The sequence below is a fragment of the Canis lupus genome, chromosome 4 (assembly GCF_048164855.1).
Source record: "Canis lupus baileyi chromosome 4, mCanLup2.hap1, whole genome shotgun sequence".
Lineage (NCBI taxonomy): Eukaryota > Metazoa > Chordata > Mammalia > Carnivora > Canidae > Canis > Canis lupus.
Window position 1 is genome coordinate 7,066,755 of NC_132841.1, and position 17,353 is coordinate 7,084,107.

Below are 17,353 nucleotides of genomic sequence, written 5' to 3' on the forward strand. Positions count from 1 at the left end.
CAGGAAGATACTCTGCCTTACAATATGCATCCAACAGAGCACAGGAGGCAACACTTGCTCCCAATTTTGCACCTCCCCCTTCACATTCAAAACAACAAAAGCAATTTGAAGGGCACTAAGTTAGTGCCTTCTCTGCAGAATCATAAAATTATGCTTTGAAAATCAACTATTTCTGTGACTCAATAACATCATGATTCAGAATTTTCCCTTTCTGCTATTTCTCCTTCTCTGTATTTTGCACTCCCCTCTTAGTCAAGAATGGTGGCACGTCAGTTCTCTTTTCCTGCAAGGAATATAAAGACACTGTCTCTGTGTAAAAGCCACCATTCCTGTGGCTTGTATCCTGCAACACCCCTGTACCATCTGTGAATTTTCCAAACCCAGTCGTGTCCTTGATGCATGGCCCTATTGGCTGAGGAGTCTCTATTCCACTCCTTAACCAACCACCAACCCCCAGCCTAAGAGCAGCCTCCACCATGGAGACACAGCACGGGATATAGAAGAAATGTGCTTACAGGGCAGCATCACCCAGATCTAGAGGAATCGAACACTGGAAGGCGGGGAGGGGAGTGTCTACTGATGGCATCACAGGAGCTCTGGAGTGGCATGGAGGCTCCAGAATGGAACCTTCTTATGGTTTTGTTATTCTGAGGCCAGATGAGATCTCCTACAATAAGGAAGGGCCCTGCTTATGGAAGGTCAGCAGGCAGCAGGAAAGATCTAGTAATGGTGTGTGCCCAGGGTGGCACATCATGGAGATGTTTCTGAGCAAGCCCCCTAAGGCGAGGACACTCTGCTTAGTTGGCTCATCAGCTCATCAGGGCATGGATTCCCATCAACAACTCAAGCAGCGCCTCCCAGGCAGCTACCTAGGGGAGAGGAGACTCGGTTAGCAGGTCACTGAGGATCAGCTATCACACAGGGTCTTTTTCATTTTCTCTTCTAAAGCTCTTAATAGTGTCCTGTGTATACCAGTTAAATGTTGCCTTAGTGGCTCCTATAAAGGAGTATATATATATTACCTACATGGAGGAAAGCTTGTCTTGATATATTAAAGCATAGGATTGCAACCAGCTATGATTTTTATTGATTTCATCTTGTAAATTTAAAAGCTCTCTGATTAATTTAACAGAATCTGTTCATTTGGGGCTTCTCTATTCGTGTTCTGGGCTTTAGTACCAGGTGACTACAAATCACAGCGCACTTTCAAAACAAAATAACTTCTTTTACAAATCATATTAGTCATTAGCTGTTCTCTTCCAGAGAAATACTTACAAATATTTTAGACACTTGATATCATACTATTACAAGGGGTAGAAACATTTATTGTAGCAGAATACTATAGTAACTCACTCCTAAATGTATTGTTTCTCTTATTTTATTGTAGCAACTCTCGATTCTTTAGTACAAAGAGAAATCAAAAGGAAAAAACATCTACAATCTTGGGTTAAGAAGTATGCTGGGATCTGGTGACTAAACCATATGTACAAGATATAAACATATTTATACTTGTATGTACACAGTTAATGGTTGCCTATTCATTATAAATAGTAGGTTTAAGTTAGATTCTACAAAAATAATGATTTGGGATGGGCACATGCAAACCGGTACACATAAACTTATTTATAAAACACATCTCTATGCTTCTCTCTTTTTTTTGTTCTTAAATATAAATGTTACTATTTAGCCATCAGCTAAAATGATTTAAATCCCAAAGTCCCCAATCAAAAGTATAAAATCTGCTTCTATCCACAGCAGCACACTTCTTCAAGTATTCTTTACCTCTTTGTAAAGTCTAGGTAATTTTGTCACATATGAATTATAGGTACAATTATAGGTACATATCCTATTTCCTCAGGAGACAGTCCTCCAGAGTAAAAGCTTCCTTTGTTTCATGACTTTGTTGTGTGTGTGTGTGTGTGTGTGTGTTTGTAAATATTTCAAACAGTAGATATCTGTTAAAAGATCATCTTGGCTTCTACAATGCTCATTCAAATAAACAAGACAAAGGCTTTTTCTCCTGGCCCTGACCCTGGTGCTCTGGGGACAATGCCACAAAGCCATCAGTTGCCCGCCGAGCCATCAGGGTGGGCAGAAGACTGCAGGCTCACGAAAGGCTCGTTCTGCTTCCGATCCTCCTTGGGGCCCCCTGCCTGGTCTGCGATGGATGAGAAGGACAACTGGTCGTGTTCTATGATGTGTACTCGGTCTTCATCCTTGTCCTTCTTCACATAGAACATTTTTCTGAATTTTTTCAGCTCGTGGAGTTCACAGAAGGTTTCTAGAACTACCAACATGGCAATGAGGCCAAGTAGCAGGTAACCTGAGTGAGAGAAAAGCATGTCAGTGGGATCAAGTCATGGATGACTCAAGCAGCGACACAAGAGTGTGCCACTTTTTGAATTTCTAGGGATGTTCTGAGGTCCGTGGCTCCAAGAGGGATTACCCAGAGAAAAATGAAGAATGACTTAACTTTCTACAAACTTTGATTATTCAGAATCAGGGAGTAATTTCTGAGAAAACAATAAGCTGGGGCTGACATGGCATCATTAAAGAGAATGCCATCCTGCACTCACCTGCCCCAAAGGGAGACCTGCAGGGAGAGGGCTCTTCACCTCTGCTTCATCATCAATGGCTCCCAAAATCCCAGTGACACGTCCCTAGAGTTTTTGATTGAAGGCTCAGCACAGAGCTTGCCACCTTATTCAGGACTCAATACTTTTGTCAGTATTTCCACCAGGGAGTAAGAAGGACAGCAGTAGGAATTATAGTTTAGATGAAAACCCCTCTAAGAATCAATGCCAACATGGATCAGGCCTTTGTGTAGGGATTCGCCCTTGACCAGGATCTAACTGCACACTGAGCGTCCATGATGGGACAGTCATTTTGGGGGCATGTGGACCACTCACTGATTAACTCTATCAGCTTCTTACACCAAAATAAAAGATAACCTGTTGATTCAGGTTACACGCCTATTCCCTGAATTTGGTGATGGGACAGTGGTGATTTTAAGGCAGTTCCAACACATTTAAAATCAGTTCCTGGGAAATAAAAATTCATCATGGAAGGGAACAGGGAAGTGAAAATGAAAATTAAAAATAACAAAATCCCAATTTCATGGCCCAGTGGTAAGATGTTTGCAGAGGATTTTCAGGAAATAAATGAACCAGCTAGAAGGAGTAGCATAATAGGAACGAGGGGGCTGATTATCTCAAGAATACAGAGAAACACCATTCTAGCATCTGTAGAATTTGGCTATTATGTTTTGATGTTAACATGGTATACCGTAGAAAGAGCGATGACAGGGGTGCCTGGGTGCCTCAGTTGGTCAAGCAACCAACTCTTGATTTCAGCTCAGGTCATGATCTCAGGGTGGTGAGATCCAGCTCCATGTCAGCTCTGTGCTCAGTGGGGAGTCTACTTGGGATTCTTTCTCTCCCTCTCCCTCTCCCTCTCCCTCTGCCCCTCCCTGCTGTGTGCATGTCTGTGTGCACTCTCTCGCTCTAAAATCAATCAATCCATAAAAAAAAAAAAAAGAAATAGCAATGACATTGTTGGACTAGTTGACAATTCCCCTTCTTTTCCTTCATCCAGTGTTTAGTCAAGCCCTTGAGTGCTGACAAAAATACCCATGGGGTTTCAGGCAAAAGCTGTGGGATTTTATCCTATGCACAACTTAATATATCTTTGAAATATTTGCTCCGCTCAGCATGTATGGTACATGGCCACCTAAGAAAACCTGGTTCATATGTAACAAGTGCTAAGATCATCTTCAAGGCTTTAGCATTATTGAAAAAATTGAGGGAGTTCAACAGTTGGGCAGAATTTGAGAAGACAGTGAACACAAGAGGGAAGTAGAGCTAGCAAATACAATCACAGAAACATTCAACTTCTCTAAGTTCTAAAAAAACTAAATTAAAAAGAGGAGGTAATAGTTTACCTAACAGATGAAAAAAAATTAAGATAATGTTTATTGGAGCTACCAAATTTGCAACAGAATGCCCCTAATTCTACTGGCCCACGCTACCCCATGAAGGTTGAAACCATTATGCTCAGATCATTTAAGCTTGTAATGCCATTTGGAAAGCACCAGGTCAGTATGTTCTGTGCGTCACAAGAAAGGTATATTCACTTTGGCCAGCAATCCTACTTCTTGGAAAGATATCCAAGTAGAAAAAGTATAAACATATACAAAGATTTACTATAGTGTTGTTTATAACGCTCCCAGCTTGGAAGCAATCTAAACAGTCAGTAGAGGCGTTGTTCGATTACAATATAGCCACTGCTGAAATATTATGTGGACATTAAAAATAATTATGGTAACTGAAGGAAATATGAACTCTTGCTTGTAACTCTTTGGTCAACATTTATGGAATGTGTATGGTTGTGAGGCACTGTTCAAAGCATTGGGGTTTACAACTGAAGTCTCTGACCTCGGTAAGCCCCAGGTTTAATGAAAATGTTGACATATACACAATTCAACTAATCATGTTATCAGGTTAAAACTACAAGAAGGGCTAGGACACGCATCTGACTGCCTGAGTATCTACTATGATCTGCGAGGAGACGTGACATGAGCCGAGTTTTGAATAATTCTTGAGATGACAGAAATGAATACTGTATACTTATTATGATACAAAAGAAAGGGCACACCAAAACTAAGAGTCTCTTGAAAACAGATTTCTAAGTTCCCCACATCTTTTTGAATTTTAAAAACATGTTAAAAATTATAAACCACTGGCCATCTGAATCTGAATGCCTAACTTCACATACAAAACTCTGAAAATGGTTCACATATATTCTAACTTCTTTGAAAAAGAACCAGATGAACCAATGAGATCAGCAACTCTTTTAAGATTTTCCTGGCATATTAAAGAACATAATCGATAGCAACAGGCTAAATTCTAGCCCTAGTTTTCTGGAACTTAAAATATTTAATAAAAACAGCAACTTTTTAAAAATTAAAAGTTAGTGATTCAGTAATATTCTATGTGGTACATTTTTACACTGTAATTTATAATGCTTCCTATGTTATTAGTAAGAAATTGATCAGTTATGTTATTCGTTATTAGTAAGAAATTGATCAGCAGTTTTAAGGTGCCTGAAAAAATAAGATTTTTGCATTAAGGAGCTTGAAAATCTATCAGTGAAAAGGTGATCAGGGCTTTAATGAATGACTATTCATTGGTAGGTAAGGTGGGGTGTGAACAGTAAAGCAAGCCAAGGGGGTGGGGTCTGGATACTCACATGTGATCCCAATCTTATAGAGCTCTCTGAATTTTTGATTGTAGCCTTCTCCAGGAACGTAATCCCCTAGGCCAATGGTGCTCAGGGAAATAAAACAAAAATAAAATGACTCGAGGAAGTTCCAGTCATCCTCCAGGATGGAGAACACAGCGGCTGGGATGAAGAAGAAGCAGGACACAGTGACAAACCCAAGGAGAACGGCATGGACGATGGCCACCATCTGTTTGGAGAAGCCCCAGCGCACGTGGAAGTAGAGGACAGGCCTGCGGGTGACGTGGATGGTGACACGCTGGACCACTGCTGTCAGGAATAGGAGGGTGAATGGAATCCCGATGACCGAGTAGATGATGCAGAAGGCCTTACCTCCATCTGACAAGGGCACGGTGTGGCCATAACCTGCATGGAGGAGGTGAAGAGTAAGAGGAGGGCAGTCATACCTCGGGTCTGATACTTTAAAGGCTCGATCAGAATATTTACTGCAAGTACCTGGGTGGCTCAGCCGGTTAAACATCTGCCTTCAGCTCAGATCGTGATCTCAGGGTCCTGGGATGGAGCTCCACTTTGGGCTCCGTGCTCAGGGGGGAGTCTGCTTCTCCCTCTCCCGCCCCTCCCCACTGGTTTGTGCATGCGCACGCTCTCTCTCTGTCTCAAATAAATAATTTTTAAAGAGTATTTACTGCAATAATTCAACAGAGGATGTCATTGCCCTTGATGAAATCTAATTAGCTCTTCCCACCACACCCAGGCCTGGTTTTGAATTCACTGTCAGGCTGAAATAGAAGCTCTGGGTGCCAAGGGGCTGGCACCCATTGTCTGAGGCCAGCAGGGCAAACCCATCAGAGGGCACCTACTTCCCTAGGCTGATGTACCCCACCCTCATTCCCCCCACCCTGGGGATCCTCGTTAGTACCCAGACATCAGTCTACACTTGAGTCCAAAACAAACTACTCATAGCATGTTCTAAGAGGGATGGCTGAACTGTGGGCACGCGAAGGAGACTCCAGGAAGATACAGACATGGCAAAAGAACATGAAGGTTAAGGCATACCAAGTCTCAGGAGTGAGCATTTCTTTTAAAAATATTGTGCTTGGCTACCTGGCTAAATGGCATATTGAGAAACTATAACTCTTCCCCCCTTATTATTTCCAAAGGCTCTAAGATGCCGCACATTAAAAAAAAGACATTAGGGCCATGGTCAAAACATGTTTATCGACTTTCCATGAGGTTCGAGTCCTTCCCCAATTAAGCCATTCAACAGACTATCCAACAAATGCTGGTAAGAGGGAAGCCAGCCGGCAGAGGCTCCACATACTGTTTTTAAAACTTCACGTCCACGTACTGTTTTTAAAATTTCAGGAGGACTTGACTTCATCCTCCGTTTGAACAAGTCAGTTCAGGAAAAAGCCAACAAAATGCTTTTTTTTTTTTTTGGTGAAACTAGATCCTGAAGAAGCCTCACATATGTGATGATGATTTCAAAACCCGATTTCTCCTACATATCTTCCTGAAAAATAAACAACTCTGACAATCCTTCTGCTCCAGACCCCCAGACTCTCAGCTTGATGGCAGTTACTGGGGTAGGGCCCAGGGCCAGGTGGTCAATGAAAGCTTCCTTGTGATCCCCACGCACAGCATCAATACGACAGTCAGGCGGCGATCAGCCAGCCCAGGGGCACTCGGGTCATGAACGAGGTATGGGGAGTCCCAGAAATTTACAGAAATTGTTTGCAGCATGTACATCCACACGTGCAAGATTCCGGAATCTTGGATTCTCAAAAGAGTTACGAACAGTTGTTCTGAGCATCAAGTGCCTAAATCCATGGGGCCCTCGCACACCCCTGCTGCTCTTGGTGTGCCATGTTGGGCTCTGGGCACGGCTAAGGGGGAAGTGGGCAAGTCAGAGCATCTGGAGAACAGGAATGATGGGGATGGTGAATGATGTTCCCGCCACAGAAGGAAGCAAGAGAGAGTCCACTGTTGCTGGTGAAGCCTGAGTAAAGCAGCCACCTCACAGGAGATCGGGGCCAATCCCAGCCAGAGGAGAAGCGAGGCCTCAGGAGAGATGTTCTTGTGGCCAGAGATCTCTGGAAAGGACATTTCACTCAACCATAAAAAAGCCACTGGGAAATGACCACAGTTTTGGTTCTGTGCCTGTGTGAAAGTCTGAGAGAGCTCAGGCGGAGGTGCCAAGGGTGACTTCCACCATGGCAGGAATTTTGGAGAGAAGATGTAGGATGGGAGGAATCAGATGGACTCCGCAAAAGCCTGTAAGTCTATCCCTTTATTATGGTTTTTGGTAGTATTTTTATAAATTATCTTTTCTAAAAGTAGAACACACCAATTTCCTGCGGCCCACCTCTTCTGTACCATCTGTTCCAATAAATCACACGATTTCAGTTCTAGTAGGAAAAAAAGTAAATAACCATCTAATTTTAAAATATTTTAGGATTAACTTCTACTATCAAATGACAACAGCTCTTTCCATTAGAATGTAAACTGACTTTCCATTGACTAAAATGTTATCTCTGAGCAATGAAAATAATCATTACAAGACTCTAAACCTCCCCCTGCAGTAATGCATTTTTATGCCAGTAATATGTTCCCACTAAGAGATTTAAAATCACCAACGTGTAGATTATTCACTGAAAGCCTGTTTCTTCTCCTGATGTTACATAAATAATTTCTGCTAATGTAAAGTGTTAAATTTACACTCCTTTGGTATTGACCGTACTTTCGGTGCAGGCCTTATTGGGAATACTACCCTCTATGCAGAGTGCACAGCAATTCTTTTGCAGATAGCCCTTAATGCATCAGATGGAAACTTTCAGTGATATTGAATTTTAATGAAGTGGTGAATAATTTACTCAAGTTCAGTCAACTGAACCCCTAGATAAATCACCAAGAAAAGCTCATATTTTAAAATCTTATATTAAAATCCATTACAAAACATGAAGAATGTAGCAAAATAGTAATAAGCCTTACATATTTGGTGTTCTTTCATTTCTTACATATTTGGTGTTCATTCATTTTTCTAAGGCTATTCATACAATTTTGGGACATTGTAAGAGCATAGGTATAATAGGGGTGGGGGGTTGTACTAAGGATAGTGTCCTCGGAAATAAGAAATACTGCTTCCCAGTTGGCTCTGACAGCAACAGTCCCGACGCTGTGCTAGCTAACATCTAGTCTGGGGCTATGCCATGGTGGATCTGGGCCTTCTTGTTTTTCTGGTATTTAAGCCCTCTTGAAGTCCAAGACAGGGAACCTTTGTGGGCTCCTCTTCAGATCATTAGAGCAAGTCACCCACAGGCAACTTCCTCCCATGTATCAGATGTTTTTGAGAGAGGGGTAGCCTACTGCTTATTGTGTCCTCTTACTGTGACTTTGCACATATAATAAATATCGTCATTTATTTACATTATTTAGTATGATAGAGTACAGCATATACACTTTGAATTAAGTTAGCTTGATGCCTGCTTAAAAACCATCTATAAAAGAATCTCAATCTCTGAAATCAACACCAGTAGAGATACTGAAATAAATTACAGTGTTTCCTCTCCTATAAAACAGACTTTTGGGCAGCCTGGGTGGCTCAGCGGTTTAGCACCACCTTCGGCCCAGGGCATGATCCTGGAGACCCGGGATCAAGGCCCACGTCAGGCTCCCTGCATGGAGCCTGCTTCTCCCTCTGCCTGTGTCTCTGCCTCTCTCTCTCTTTGTGTGTGTCTTTCATGAATAAATAAATAAAATCTTTAAAAATAAAATAAAATAAAACAGACCTTAATCTGCAATCCTGAGCTTTCACTTATTTGTTATCTCTTTCCCATTAGGCCATGAGCCCCTGATGGGAAAATCATGTCCTCTGCTATGAAGCTCTCCAGGGCTCCCATCCATGGTGCTATCCAATCCACAGAGAGCAAGAATGCTGGGGTTGTGACTTCAAATCTGGGAGGGCCAGAAATTCACTGATTGGCAATGAATAGGCTTCCGGTCACATTGACTTTGCTACTTGAATCTTATCATTTGCTTGGAATAAATTTTTTTCACAGCTTCAGTGTGTGATCAGCTTCTATAGACACCCTGCAACAAGTCTTCATAGCTCCTTGTTTTACAGCAATACTTTTCAAAGACTCACACATGGGATAAACTCTGTTCATCCCCTCCATCCGGATCAACTAGAGGATGGGGAACGTACAGCTTCTCTTATTTTGCTTATTATAGAAGTTATTTACAATGGAGCAAAGACTCAAGGGGAGTCTAAAGAGGCTGAATAGAAATATTGGCAAAAACTGAAAGTGGCCATTCTGACAGATGGCCCATATTAACACCCTGCATTTAAAAACTAGGAGATCCCAGCAAATGGCCTGGATGTCATACATGGGAGCACCTTGCACTTTTTGCAATGAGAGTTTCACCCCAAAACAGCAGTACTGTAAAAGAACAATCAGAAGTGTTAACTTTGGCAAGGAGCGCCTGCCACACATCCATCACTCTGGTTCTGGAAAGGATGAAGGTGAGCTCAAAACAACCAAAAAAGAAGCCTCCTCTTGCTCACGGTGCATCTTCCCTAGCACTGTTTTCCTATTTAGTTTTAAGATTTTTTGAATAACCACTTTTTAGCTCTAGATTTCAGATTATGATTCTTTTTTATTTTTTCATATTTTTAGAACTCTTTTTCCATCTTTTTAAGTTGTTTTTAAAGATTTACTTATTTATTTTAGAAAGAGAAAGAGACAACATGAACAGGAGGAGAAGAGGGAGGGAGAGAGGGAGGGAGGGAGGGAGGGAGAGAGAGAGACCCAAGCAGACTCCAGGCTGAGTGTGGAGCCTGATGCAGGGCTCGATCTCACCACCCTAGGATCACAAGCTGAACCAAACCAAGAGTCAGATGCTTAATTGACTTGCTACCCAGGCTCCCCCTCCGTCTTTTTTAAAAGACATATATCCCTGCAATGTCTTCTCTCACACTAGCCTCTAGTGATTCTTGTAAGCCAAGATCACCTGTGAAGCCCTGCTTCATAAAACTGAAATTAGGAGAGAAGGGAGTGTGCTGAATAACTTTTTCAAACTATTCTCCCTTCTGCCGTTCCTGATGAGCAGGCAAGCAAGCACCAGGGTGACAGCCTGGCTTTCCGATCTGCCTTGTCCTCCTGTGCAAGCCTAACTCTGTCAAGGTACTAACAGGGCCAATCATGTCTTTCAGTGATAATCTGGTAACACGCACAGGAAGATACTATAGGTTACAGTAGTACAGCACAGGGAATAGTTGGTCAAGGGCATTTTTTCCCTACGGAAAAAGATAGCTAATCATCTCTACCTTCCCAAACTCCAGCTTTTTCCATTGTACCATCTATTGAGCACTGTTATTTAAGGTCTTTATTAGGTTACTGGAGGCAGGAAAAGGTTGCACATGACCCACTACCCGATATGAGGTTATAACCAAATTATGTCATATTTTTAGTACAGCTTTCCCAGAATTCTGAGCAGTCACATTTCTTGTGGTTTCCACAGGAAGGAACAGGCAAAACCGGGAACACAAACTGGGTTGAAAAATTTCAGTGGATTTTGGGCACAGCAGTTGTCCCTCGTCATCTAGCATCTGGCCTTGGGGGTCACCAGGGCAGCAGCAGGGCAGAGGCTGAGAGTCCGAGAAAGCAGTGCTTGGGGGTGTGGGCTCTGGATTGGCTGGGTTGTATATGAAAGGTGTGCTCACAGGTAAGCCCTTCATTATCTAGGACTGGCTAACCCTGGGAAGGGTGGTTCCTTCAGCATCAGCAAGGCTGCAAGAGGTCAAAGCATCAAAATAAAAAAGACGTGATACAGGAGAGCAAAGCAGGAGCCCAGTCTGGACAGGCATATAACCACACCAGGAAGAATCCAGTGACCTGGGTACAGGCACAGGGAGACGTGCCGGACAGCATTTCAAAAAAAGTCACAGAATGTGGTCCCTTCTATACTCTGGACTCCTAGAACCTTTACATTCTCCCCACACTTGTTACTTGTTAACTCTGGTCTTTCCTGCAGACCTGGGAAGAGTGTTCCCGAGAGAAAAGGAAGGTGCTTGGTGTGCAATGCCCCAGGCAGTGTGCCAGGTGTGCATAAGCACCATCTCCTTTCTTCTTCATACCAACCCTCTGAGATAAGCATGCCAGTCCCTCTTTTACAGAAAAGGAGACGATGTAATTAGTTTACCAAAGTTCTAACAGCAAGCATGTGAAGGAGGCAGATCTGAACCATGTGTTTCCCAATATTTTCAATCTGGCCCTAGGGCTGTGGTGAGGAGAAATAAGGGAAAAATAGAAAGGGAGCTGTGGGCAATTACCCAATTCCATGGGAAATAACTGGAGAAATCCTGGATATTTCCAAAGAAAGGAATCCTCTGAGACAGATGAGATCCAGCACAATGACCGCAGGGCTTGGCTACCCCACGCCTGGGCTTGCAGAAACTCCCCAGTGGCCCCAGGCCAGAGCCAGGCTACCGGGGCAGAGCACTCACTCTTCCCCATCCTCATCCTCCACTGGATTTGAGAATTCTAGTTTTCTGATTCACTATTGCCTTAGCCTTGGGGTTCCTTCGAAGATTTCTTTCCACTTTTGATCTCACCTAAGTGAAATCCTCTCTAATCTACCTGACCCCAATTCCAGGAGAATAGGAGTCGGGGCTTATACATCCTCACAGTGAATGCAACCCACATAATCTCTGACAGGCATGATCACCTGTTGCAGAGAAGGCACTGCCATGGATGTGCCCCGGCATTCCCATTACCAGCTACTGCTTGACATGCATGCCCTTGACGGCACGGCATCCCCTCTGCACCCCTAGTAGACGGCTCAGCATACCTGCTCATGCCCATGCTCCCACCTGCCTGCCTGTCACACACAGACCCATCATCCTTCCATTGCTGGAACACTTGAAGGAAGAGTGGGCACCTGGGTGGCTCAGTGGTTAAGTGTCTGCCTCTGGCTCGGGTCATGATCCCGGGGTCCTGGGATTGAGTCCTACATCGGGCTCCCTGAATGGAGCCTGCTTCTCCCTCTGCCTGTGTCTCTGCCTCTCTCTCTGTGTCTCATGAATAAATAAATAAAATCTTTAAAAAAAATAGTTAAAACTGACTCAAAGTCTGAGCACTGCAGAAAATGGCACAGCTGAAGACTCACATATTCCTGTGTTTTTTATTCATTTTTATTTTCTCCTCACTCATTCCTGACCATTTCTTAGGAATTTTGGCAGCAGGACAACAAAGTGAGGCTAAAGAAAAGAACAGAACAATGGGTCTAGTTTTTCCTAAGGCCTCAATTTTTAGATGAGGCTTCCTGATCTATTAACTAAAGCAAATATTTCCTCTACCTGCCACTTCCCTCAGGTTTGCCTTTGGGTTTGACATAATGATCCTGCAGCCATGACTACTATGAGGTTTAAAAGTTACTATATTGGAAAGGCTTCCCAGTGATGCACTTTTAGAACAGGGTTTTAAAATTCATGCTGTAGGCATTTCTCCCTCAGCATGGATGCTGTGCAGACAACTCAGGATTTCAATTTCTTTTCCCTTGGGAACAGTTGGGCACCTTGCCCAGTGGAAGATGGACTCAAAAGGTAATAGAAAAGATGCTGCATGACAAGGAGAGAGAAGATACACCATTTACTTGATGCTAAGTTTCTACTTCCTACCCCTGCACATAATCAATATGGATCTTGCCTGGCCCAAAGCTTAACTCCAGACTAGAAGAAGCCAAAGTGGTCCCAAACTCTCACATGGTGTAAAGGGAGGGGTACCTAGACACCTGCTGAATCAAACCACATTTCCACTACTCCCATTATAGAGTCTCAAAACAGTGATGTCCCAAGGGTTCTAGAAGCTCTGGGTGGAATGGGAAAATCTCTACACCTTTAAAGGGAGAGGTTCCTGAAATAGAATTTATTTATTCATGAGGGACACACAGAGAGAGGCAGACACATAGGCAAAGGGAGAAGCAGGCTCCATGCAGGGAACCTGATGCAGGACTCAATCCCAGGACCCTGGGATCAAGACCTGAGTTGAAGGCAGACATTCAACCACTGAGCCACCCAGGCGTCCCAGGTTCCTGAAATAAAGTAAACATTTTCCCTTTCCTTTCCATCAGACTGTAAAGCCTTTAAGGCTCTTGAACTCTGAGAACATGGAGAGGAAGATGCAAACAAAAAAAGCCCTTTGCAATACTACGCTTGTAAGCTAAGTGGGGCTTAGAGGAACAGGCTGAGGAATCGGATTTCTAAAACTGAATCCTGGCTCTGCTTCTTACTAGCTGTGAGGCCCTCAGAAACTTTATGACTTCATTTCCTCATTTGTCAAATATGAGTAATACATCCTACCCTCATGGAGGGGTTATGAGGATTACATAAAATTATCCACATAAAGCAATTAGCACAGGTGCCTGCATGTACAAAGTCCAACGAAGGTAAACTCCTCTTTTGATGCTGAAAATAAATAACTAATGGAATCATCTCGACAATATGTATGCTTTTTCAGATGGGGCCATAATGTTCCTAGGCACACTAGTTAGAAGTTGTCTGTACTCTCATCTCTGTTCTCTGTACACATTTGAATTCTCCTAACAGGGACACCTGGGTGGCTCAGTGGTTGAGCATCAGTCTGCCTTTGGCTCAGGGTGTGATCCCAGAGTCCTGGGATCGAGTCCCATATTAGGTTCCCTGCATAGAGCCTGCTTCTCCCTCTGTCTATGTCTCTGCCTCTCTCTGTGTCTCTCATAAATAAGTAAATAAATTCTTTTAAAAAAAATTCTCCTAACATCCTTCAAAACCTCTTCTTCCACACTGATGCTTGAAGCAGTCCCTGATAATGACTGAAGACCTACCACCGCCACTCAGGAAACAATCTGGCATAGGAACTTTGTGGCTGCTCTGCAATTTGGGAGGCTAGTAATAACCCCCCCCCCCCAGAAACATCCAAAGACTCCACCTCAGGTTCTCATTCCCTCCATTGTAAACTGACCCAATATGGTGACCATTCACCACAGTCACCTTTTCATGAGGAGATACCAGTAGATTCCAATGACCAAAGGTAGTGGAAACTTCAGGTCCCTTCTACAAAACTCCTCTACCAGGTGTGCCACATTACAACAAAAAGAGGCACGAAATAGTTGTAAACTCAGGGCACTTTGAACTCTCTTAGGTCCTTGAACAAGTGGTTTGCCAGAGTCACTTTTCTTGAACAACACTATTCTTGAAGCTAGATTCAACTACCTTCTGATCAAATCAGGTGACAAAATCCTCAGGTCCTTCCTTGAGTGGCAGAGCACAGAACAGGACAGAGTCCTACGCCTTAAATACCATTATGAGGGATCCCTGTTGGCTGGGTGCACAAAGATTTTATACTCACTTCATGTAAGAGTAGATGAACAACATCTCTAGTCAATCTACATAACTTCACCACCAATCTTACCCATGAAAAACACCCCTAGTATTCTTTATGCTAATTAATGGACTCCCCGGTCTAGCTATTTAGGTACTTGCTGAGACAGACTTGGGAACGGAGATGTCTAATTACTTTCAAATGATAACTTTTGCTCCACTATTCCTAATTAGGAACTTCACCTGCTACCCCCTGTCCCTGCAGTACAGATTCATCAACAAGAGTGCTAATTGTATTCTCTAGGTGCTAAAAAACAACACTTTCTTCATTCTAAGTGTCTGACAAGTGACAGACCTTTCCTTCTAGGGGATCTTGCTGCTCTGGGTAATGGCCCAACCCTTACCCCAAGGGGTAAGGATCTCCTTCAGAAACAACCATGAGTGGGGTCTTTGTGCTTGGAGGCCTGTAGTTGGTGTGTTAAATAAATAATATACAGATTAGGGATGCCTGGGTGGCTCAGCGGTTGAGCATCTGCCTTTGGCTCAGGGTGTGATCCCGATTCCGGGATCGAGTCCCGAATCAGGCTCCCTGCATGGAGCCTGCTTCTCCATGTCTCTGCCTCTCTCTGGGTGTCTCTCATGAATAAATAAATAAAATCTTTAAAAAAAAAAGAATATACAGATTATGATTTGCTGGCTGAGGTGGCACAAGCCACCCATTCAGGGTCAGCAGGTGGCTCCCCCAGCATCCAAGCTCCTACTTGGGAAAGTGAAAAACCACAGGGTGGTTTTGATTGAAAGGAGCAGTTTTCATACATTTACAGAAAAGTCACAGATTTATTACTTATAGATCCCAGAAACAGACAGGGGGACTAAGCCAGAGGAAGGACAGTCCTTCATCCTAGCTCTTGAGGGAGCAAGTGATAGAGAGCAGGGTAGCAAACACCTATTACTTATAAAGTGGTTGGGGAAGAGGTCCCTAACTTTTCATTTTGTTCATGGGCTTGACTCAAACTGGTTACTTTATCTTTTTATTTATGTGTTTATGTATTTATTTGGGGAGCGAGGGGTGGGGCAGAGGGAGAGAGACTCTCAAGCAGGCTCCATGCCCAGCATAGAGACTGATGCGGGGCTTGATCTCACAACTCTGACATCATGACCTGAGTTGAAATCAAGAGCCACCCAGGTGTTCCTCTAAGTGGTTACTTTAAAAGGTGCCCCAGGAAAAGCAAAGTGGGAACATGGGGTAGGAGTTCTCAGCTCAGGTTCTTACTTAAATGTCCAGACTCTGGGTACAAGCAGGGTGGTCCTACTATCAAATGCCCGGGCAGCAACTCAAAATCCCCATTTTCTCTTCACAGATTTCCACAGGTAGAGCCTCACCTTTCTGCCTTGGCCCCAGAGTAAGGAATGTGGGGGGCAGGGCCGCCTGTACCCACCAAGGACACGGACCCTTGTTACTGTAAGCCGCTGAGACCTGGGGGCCATGTCACCCCAGCACCATCTTGCAGAAATTTCCCAATACACCAGGAAAAAATAAAAAGAAGGAGGGGGAGGTATGTGGGACGGATGATACAGGATGGCAAAACTGGGTGTGGACAGCTGGCCTGTGGGTATGTGGAGTACTCATTATATAGTTCTCTAATTTTGTATATATTTCGTAATCACCTATAATAAAAAAAAAAGTTGAGGCTTTGAAATGTGGATGTAAGAGCAACTTTTCATCTAGACAACCTCTGAGGAAGTTCAGGACTTTCTTTACTCCTTAAAATCCTAATTCTTACTTACAGACAGTACTAGAAATAGAAAGAAGGTGTGGCACTTAGGTCTGGCACAGCCAAATCTGATTTCTTAATTTAATGCCATTCAAACCCATAACAATCCTATAATCTCCTTAGCTAGAGGAGCTGAAACCTCAGGTTGTTCTTTAACGGCACACACTCCTGAGCCATGGGCCTTGTACTGTACCCACAAGCACTGGAGACAGTCTCGGGTTTCCTCACAGCTTTTCCAGGGGTTTAAAGCAAATGAGCCACCTGCTCCTGTATGTGGGACAGAATTCCTAAAGGAGCCCAGGTCCACCTGCCAGGCTGGAGGGGTGCAGCCCAGGAAGCACCTCCTGGGCTTAGCAACCTGCCATCGATATGCAGTGATCCAGAAAATGCTATTTTCTAAAGGCTGTAGGAACTGCAATCAGCAACAACACAGCTCCCCACACATATGCTGAGCTGGACTTTCATCATCCTATGAAGCTACCACGGTGCACAAGGATTCCTTGAGAGCATGGTGCCAGAGCGAAATGGAGAACCGATAACCAACACCGAAAAGGCAAAGGGGCCCTCCCCATTTGGCATCGGGGCACTTGTGTTTATCGGCCCTGAATGGGATCACTGGGGGGGGGGGGCGAAGTAGGGAGGATGGGGGGTGCTGTGCAGGGCAGAAACTCTCCCATCCACCTGGGCACGGACACCCTCCTCCCAAGGGGCCTCACGACGCTCACCTGGCCCTCCACCAAGCAGCTTTGTCTGCTATAGGGTCGTTTTAGCCCTAAATTTCAACCAATGTTGAAACTGCACCCAGGCAAGGGCTTTGACAAGACCATTTATGTTTGCCAGTGAAGCAGCTGGGATCCTGACTAATTCTGTGACCAAATTTTCCCACTGCTATTTCCCTCACACACCAACCACCCTATGCATACACCAGCCTTGTGTCTATTCTTCATAAAGTCCGAGTCCTAACCCTAGAGCCTTTGCACGT

General features: G+C 43.8%; 1 protein-coding gene across 1 annotated transcript in view; it reads right to left on the reverse strand.

The window, feature by feature from the left end:
* Window positions 1–1,362: 1,362 nt before the first annotated feature.
* The window catches only part of KCNK1 (potassium two pore domain channel subfamily K member 1), a 41,887-nt gene continuing 25,896 nt past the window's right edge, over window positions 1,363–17,353 (reverse strand). Inside the window, exons 2-3 of the mRNA XM_072823043.1 lie at window positions 5,248–5,643; window positions 1,363–2,323 (exon numbers count right to left, since the gene is read on the reverse strand). Coding sequence (XP_072679144.1) covers window positions 2,064–2,323; window positions 5,248–5,643 — 656 coding nt within the window. The 3' untranslated portion in view covers window positions 1,363–2,063. The remainder of the gene's footprint in view (window positions 2,324–5,247; window positions 5,644–17,353) is intronic.